Source organism: Centrocercus urophasianus, unplaced genomic scaffold, assembly GCF_019232065.1.
Source record: "Centrocercus urophasianus isolate 14NV4802_14NV808 unplaced genomic scaffold, USGS_Curo_1.0 seq_53, whole genome shotgun sequence".
In the NCBI taxonomy this organism is placed as follows: Eukaryota; Metazoa; Chordata; class Aves; order Galliformes; family Phasianidae; genus Centrocercus; species Centrocercus urophasianus.
Genome location: NW_024885122.1, coordinates 387,640 through 395,242, shown reverse-complemented (window position 1 = coordinate 395,242; position 7,603 = coordinate 387,640). Strand labels below are relative to the sequence as shown.

The 7,603-nt window shown below is 53.2% G+C and overlaps 1 protein-coding gene across 1 annotated transcript in view; it reads right to left on the bottom strand.

Moving 5' to 3' along the window:
* Window positions 1–7,513, bottom strand: part of LOC122169372 (rho GTPase-activating protein 39-like) — a 42,225-nt gene extending 34,712 nt beyond the window's left edge. The window contains 1 exon segment of the mRNA XM_042835478.1: window positions 7,463–7,513. Within this exon segment, the coding sequence (XP_042691412.1) occupies window positions 7,463–7,473 (11 nt within the window). The 5' untranslated portion in view covers window positions 7,474–7,513.
* Between the last annotated feature and the right edge of the window lie 90 nt (window positions 7,514–7,603).

The following is a 7,603-nucleotide window of genomic DNA, read 5'->3' as shown; positions in this document are numbered from 1 at the left end:
GAGCTGCACCCCAGTGCCAGAGCTGCACCCCAGTGCCAGAGCTGCACTTCCCTTCATCCTCCATCCCAGGTGCCCACAGACAGCCTCGCCTTCACCAAGAGCAGCCAGCACAGACACCCCGGGCAGCACAAGGCCACCTGTGCTCGTGGAAGGGCCTTCCCCAGGGAAGGGAGCTTCTGCCTGTGGGCTCCAGGGCACAGAGCAGCGCCAGAATGGGAGTTTGGGGAAACTAATTAATTCACATCACATCTACAACCTCATCAAATCCTCGCCAGGAGACAACAGAAAGTGCAGCTTCCAACCCAGGACCAGCTGGGAGCCGAGGGCAGGAAAGCAGCACTACAGCAGCCCTGTAAGCAATCTAGCAGTGCTCCAAACAGCCCCGAATGTTTACCTTGAACAACATTGCGCTATCGCCAATAGCAGAGGTTCTAATTAAATGTGCACCCTTTCAAGGGGTGGCTGGCATTTTGGGACCTGGCCTCTGCTCCCAGCAGGCACCAAAGCAAGGAAGGACACAGCAGTGCAGCCGATGCCACCAGCTGTGGGGAAATTCTATTTCAGCGCCCCGAGTACAAGATACACACGGTGTCCCATTTGGGAGCATCTCCTGAAACTGTGCTGAACCCCAGCATGCAGCCCAGAGCTCCCAAGCCTGGCAGGAACAAGCACTTCTGTCGCCCACTCCTACATTTTGTGTTTAGCTCCAAGCTGTATGGCAGTCACCCAGCTCTCAACCCTTTTTAGCCTGAGATCTTCACTTTATGTTTGGAGAAAGACAAAGCTTCCCTCTAACCCTCAGCAAGCTCATCCTGCACCAACAACACGCAGTTACTGAGAAACTGCTGCCATTGCAAGCGCATACAAACAGCTCACACAGCTGAGCAGAAGCTTCTCCCTATCCAAACAGAGACAAAAGTGATTTCATCCCTCCAAAACCAAATAAAGTACAAGCACACAGGCACAGCGGGGGGAACAAGCACAGGCAGCACCAGCAGACATTGCATTGCATTGCAGAGCCACTCATGGAAGGTCCAGGCAGGAGATGTGGGAGCCAGAGAGACTCAGGTGACATCTCCTCCTCCACGGCACTCCTCCAGCCCTGCTCACTTCAGCAACAAGAGCCACTCCAACAGGAGATCCCAGCAAAGCAGCTTTACCCCCGAGCTGCACTCTTCCAGTGGAGTTTGGGCATTGGAGGGCCAAGTCTCCACAGAGTACCTGAAGTCCCCCCTGTGGCACAAGGACAGAGGGACCACAGGAGACGATCACGACTTGGCACTTTCAGAGAAAAGCTCTCAGCTCAGGGTTGAACAGCAACTTTAATCCCACCCCCCTCGGCTGCTCCCCCACGCTCCTTCTGCACCCTGCATTCCCAGCACCGTAAGGAAACCAGTGCCCCCCAAACCGTGCCCAAACTTGTGTAGCTTACAAATGAAATCAGCAGCTGGTTTCCCCTTGCTTTTGTGAGCCATCCCTTCTCTTTGGAGAAGGCTTCAGTCTCCAAAACCTCAAACTGGGGTACAAGGCTTTGTTTTAATTTACAGCTCTAGCAAATTCAGCAGAGCTGACAGGACACCAGGCATGTCCTCAGCAGCTTCTAAACCCACAGTACAGAAAGGAGAACCACGATGGCTTTCCATCCTCATTTTCAAGGATTTTAAAACCCAATTTGTGAAATTTACAGTACCTTTATTCTAGTACCAAGAGTTTCCAAGCTGATATCTCTGCTATTAGCACTCTTCACAGGTGAAGCCCGAAGGGGAGAGCCAGCAGAGCACCAACACAGACACAAAGCTGCAGCCCCAACACCACATCCTTCACATCTCTTCTCTGTACCACAGCCCAGTCAGTCACACAATAACAAGACAACCCATTGCATTAGGACAGTTCAAATCACTAAGAGAACACGCCATCACATCCGATGCACACAGCACCTGTCCTTAGGCAGGCAATAAGTACTGCTTGTGCCAGACATGCACCCAGCAAACTCAGACTCGCTCCAGGCTGTGCACCCTCACATCCCTTTCTTCACTTGCTGTTGATTCATCACCAAGAATTCATAAAACACTCAGAGTTGCTTTGCTCATGATAGCTTAGAGCAGCAGAAGGACTAATAAAAAAAAATAAAAATACATAATAATTAAAAAAAAAGTAGAGCCCAAACCTAATCACTATGGCTAGGGAACAAAGAACTAGACAGAGTGCCTGATGCACAGCTGGATATTGGGAGTTATCAAAGGACAACCAAAGAACTACAATATCTGTGAAGAGGAAGCAGGCATACCAGGATAGCACTACAGAAAGCATTTACAGTTTTATGACAAGCTAAGCACGTTGAAACTAAAAGCTGGAAGTTGAGCCACTGTTTAAACACATGTTAAGGGAGCCTGGATAGCAGCAGTCAGCCATCCAGCAGCAGGAGTCATCCACACTTCCTTCCTGGCTGGAAGCAGCGAGGTACCTGCTACCTCCCACACCACCCCAAATGCACACCAGGGGAACAGTGCTGCACAAGCAGGTGAAGAGGGGAAGTAACAGGCACCAGAACAGCCGGCTGCAGCCAGCAAACCTGGGCCAGGAGAAATTGGCTGGAGCAGCCCCAAAAGCCGTCATCAGCAGCCGTGAGTAGGTAACACCGTGCAGCACCGCTTCATCCCGGGGTCTGTGCTTAATTACTTCGCCATCGAGTTTCCAATGATAACTCCTTTTTTGGCTTCACTTCGTTACTGAAAGAATTTCATGACAACCCACCCTTCTTTTAAAGCAAGTCCTGGCTGCTGCTACACGTGAAAAGTAGTGTGCAATGCCTTATGATGCCTGCAGTCAAACACAGCAGCATGGCTGAACCTCACCTGGTTGAAGACTTGTTGAGCATGCTTCCAATTTAGACGGGGTTTCTCTTAATATCACAAGTGACAGAGACGTAACAAAAAAAAAACAAAAAACAGACCTACAGAATGAAGAAGTTATTCTTGCTTTATCCCTGATACAGAGCAACTGGCCCTCTGAGAAGACACAAAACCCCACTACACTGCATCTTTTCTGCTGCTCTCATGGGTTTCCAGCCAGAAAGCAGCAACCTTGTTTGCCCAGGTAGGAAGCGGCCCCATCTGCCAAAGCAAAGTGCCTTATGGCAGCATCCCACATCTGCCAAGTTACACACAAACAAGCCCAGGGCAGGTTTGTTTGTTCTTAGTAGATCATAAACCCTGCAGCTAAGAAAAAGATCAGTTTAGAGGGGCCCAGCAGCACCCAGCTCCAAGGTGGAACAGCACATGTGGGAGCAGGGTGCTTGCTGTCATCCTTGACTCATCGCACATCACAGACTTTCCATGAGCAAGAGCTCAGCTCACGGCTCCTCTATGGAGGATCAGCCCTCTATTTGCCTTCCGTGACTGAAAAGATGTTGATAAACCTCTGTTTTAGAAGTTTTGTGATCTGGGTCTTCAGTATCCCCAATAAAAGCTTCCCAAACCTGTCTGGGTATCACACAGCCCAAACAATGCCAGCTGACCATGTGCAGAGAAGAACACCTAGGACAGTACCCAGGATACACCTGCTAACCCCTACACCGGAACCTGCTGGTCAGCACTCAACTGGAAATATAAAGCAGTGCTATTCCGTACATCAGTAACCTCAAGCACTTGGAACAGTAATTATGATGAGAGAATATATCCCAAACAATCATATTTGTTAGGTTTTCCCACGAGGGAAAGACCGATTGCAGGAAAAACACCAAGCACGAACACATTTCTCGACTAGAGTGTCTAGTTCCAGATGTGTGAGCCAGATGGACCCCACGTCTGCTGCTTCAGTTGGTTTTTGGAGAAGGAGGAAAGCATTAACTGCTTCAAGAAGTCGCACAAAGCAGAAAACTACTCTTCCCCATGAAATGTGTGAAAAATAAATCGGAGCACTTACTTCAGCAGACGCTCATGTCTGAGCTTTGAAGAGGTACAGTAAGCAGCTTGATCATTACAGCCACTTTTTCCACAAGTGAACTGCCTCTCTGCTTACCTGGACAGAGAGGAATTACATCAAATACGTAAATTACAACAGTAGAGCTTGGAAACCCTCTAGGAATCCAGCTAAAACCAGATCCCAATGTCTGCTCTGGAATTTATTTTTATTACAAACAAGAGGTGCTTCACTAACTACTCAAATCCGCCTGGAGGGCTTTTTAAAGGAGACATGTCACAACAAGGCACAAATTATTGTACTCTATCTGAAAGGACTGTTCAAGCCTAAATAGAACACTTCAAAATCTGACGTATTTACCTGATGAAAGCTTTCTAGCATCTCCTAATTGCATCACCCACCAAGGAAGCCACTTGGGTAGTACAACAGGAATGGAAGCACTGGGAAAGGAGACCACAGAGAAGGAGGAAATGCTGCTTCTTTCCTTTGAACTTCTGATTAGTTACCATCAGAAGAATCCGGTATGTCTGAAGGTGTTTCTCAAAGACCAGGCTTTATCTGCATAGTCACACACCAAAGCAACAGATCCACCCTCAGGGCAGCAGCAGGGCCTGCTGAGAGAGCTGGGAAAGGACAGCCCTACTGTGGACAAGAGGACCACCTGGTCCTGCACAGCCTGCGCCCCCTCCACCCCCCGCCCAGCAGCAGAGCCACTGGAGAGAAAGCACCCTCCCGCTTCCACCCCCTGCCCTAAACCACCACACCCCGAGTAAATCACGCTGGCACTCTCACTCACGGCTCCCACAGCACGCTGCACGGAGCAGGGGTCAGCCTGCTGATAACCTCCGACACCTGCGCTTACCTCTGAGAAAGCAGAGACCTTACTAACCTGGCTCACTTAGCGCAGGGACCAGAGCGCTCAGCCAGGAATAGGCTCACCCAGCAGGCGAGCGTGGGATAAGCTGCTGGGAGCAGAAGCTTCTCCTGCGGTCACGGCTCACTACAGAGAAAACATCTGTTCATTCAGGGGCTTACGTAAGACAGCTAAGATGAGCACGAAGCACAACAGGGCTCTCAGAGCCCGTCAGAGGATGCGCGCAGGGACCCGGGCTGAACATCAGCAGGAGGTTCAGATGCTCTGTCAAAACCAGAAGAGCCCTCGACCGCAAAGCCACAAGTGAGCGCTGCCGCAGGAGCCAGCCCACAGTGCTGGGAGGCTGCTGGGCTGCGGGCGCTTTCACTCACTGCTAAATTAAAGCTGCTGGGAAAACAACACCAAAAAGGAAAAAAAACAACCCCACGCAAGCTGGTCTAGTTCTGGTATTTGAAAGCATATTAAACCCAGAATTAATTAGCTCCAACAAACTCATTACTCAGGATACTGAGATTTAACAGCAAAATTAAGAGCCTTACTTTCAGTATCACTGTAATCAGAATGTAAAGTGCAAGAATCCTTTTTATCTTGTGTTAATCAGATTAAAAGGGCAGCAGACCTGCAGGTTTCCCACCAAACAAGTGCCCTCCGAGGCACCCGGGGCGATCCTTCTCCCCACCCAGCAGGGCCCACAGCCCAGCACTCTGCACCATCTCCACATGTGCTTCCTGGGGCTCCTCGGTTCCAACAGCCAAAACCACACTGAGCAACGCCAGCACCGAGCTGAACAGCCTGCTTCTCAGGGGTAAAATGGCAACCAAACCACACGCTTACCAGCGCATTTACCTATCAAGAAATACATACATGACTCATCTTTTCACAACTTCAAAGGAACTCTTTGTGAATATTCATTAAGCCATAGTGCTGGGGGAAAAGGAAGGGAAAAAAAAGTCAAGGAAAGCCTCATGGGTCAAAAAAAGCCAGAATCCTACAGCAGCTGATGCTTCCTTATCTTTCATTATAGAAGCAATTCGATCAGAGTCGATTTGGATCTTACAGTCCTACTCTCAGTCTCCCAGCAGTGCTGCCGGATCCTTCCCTGGAGCTTTACTGGGAAAAAAAGCAGCCGTTTCTGGTACACGAGCCTCCACCTGTTTATCACAGCAGGCAGCTGCCCCGATCCTATAAAGCTGGCCCCAGAGGAATGCCTCGAAGCTCAAAATACACAGAAACTTGCAAGGTTTCCTTACCTCCTGAGTGAGCCGCTCAGCACAGCAGCCTCAGTCTCTCCTTCCTCCACCCTCGTGGCAGGGCACACGTTTTTGAGATCAGGTACATAAGCTGAATGGGACACATCTGCCCCTAAAGTAGGGCAGCATCAAGCAAACCAGATTCCGCACTTTGGTTGGCACACCAGATGCACAAGTCTTATGCAAGGTTTTCAGCTCCAGATCCAGTAACTGTCAGGCTGAAAGCAGCCTTTGCATCACAAGGAGGGCCATAAAATTCTCCTGGTTACAAAATGCACCAGGCCAGCACACATGGATTTCCCTCCAGTTCATGTGCTTCCAGCTAAGGCCAAGACATCTGTTTCGGCTAAGCAAACCTGTTGTGAATACCAAAGGCATGTGAACTATCCCACCAAAAACCTGGCTGCAAAATCCGCATTCCTACGATCCATTCCGACCTCAGCATCGCTCCAAAGAGCCTCGATCCAACCGACAGGAAAGAGCGCATCGACCCGGCAAACAACGCGCCAGGGAGCGGGGACGGGACAGGAGCAGCGGCACGAGGAGTAGAGCTGGGCCGGCCCAGAGCTCCGTGGCCCCATGGGGTCCGTGCCCCACAAGGAGCACCCTGCATCCCCGAGCCCCATCGCCGCCAGCAGCGCAGGCAGAAGCAGCGGCGATGACGGCTGCGGGCAGATGCGGGGCTCAACCCCGCGCTACCGGCTGGCTGCCGGTGTGCCGCAGCCCCGCTCGGGGGATGCGTGATGCCTTCAGGACACGTTCCTGCTAACTAACCGGAACAGCGTGCTGCGGGAAGGGACGCGAAAGAGGAGGAAAAACTTCACGCTCCAGAGGAACACGGATAGTTCCCAGTGCCTCGCACCGAGCCGCCGGGCAGCGCGCCAGCACGGCTCTCCCTTCTCTCCCCCAGACAAAGAGGAGCGAGCAGCCAGCCGGGAGCCGCTGCCCTGGGGAGCGCGGGGCTCGCAGGAACGTCCGATCGCTCCGAGCCCGTCACGTCGGAAGGCAGCAACAGCGGGGGCATCAGCACGGCCCGCGGAACCCGACTGAGGCCGAGCCCCGCGGCCACGGGACCTTCGGGACGGGGCGATTCGGGACAGCCACGGAACCACAGCGGGGGGTGGGGGAGGAGGGCGGCCCGGAGCGGGCCCAGGTGAACCCCGGGATCCCGGCTGCGCCTCTCCGGCAAGAAGCGCAACAGCCGCTCCCTCGCCGGGCAGGAAACTCGCCCGGAACCCGCGGAGCTCCCACCGCGGGGCCGAGCGCGGCCGCAGCCCAGGACCGCCTGTTCACGAGCCGCGAGCGGACAACAGGCGATAGAGAGCGGCCGGGGCAGGACGGGGGCTCACGGGACGGCCGCCCCCACCCGCGGCTCGGCTCTGCCCCGGCCCTCAACAGGTGGAGCCGCCGCACTCACCTCTCCGCCATGGCCCGCGCCGCCGCTCGGCTCTGCCCGCAGTGGGCAGGATGTGTAACCCGACCCGCCGCGCCGCGCCGCCCCGCCCCGCCCCGCCCCGCCGCTCGGCACGGCCGCCGGGACCCCCCGGCCGCTCCCCGG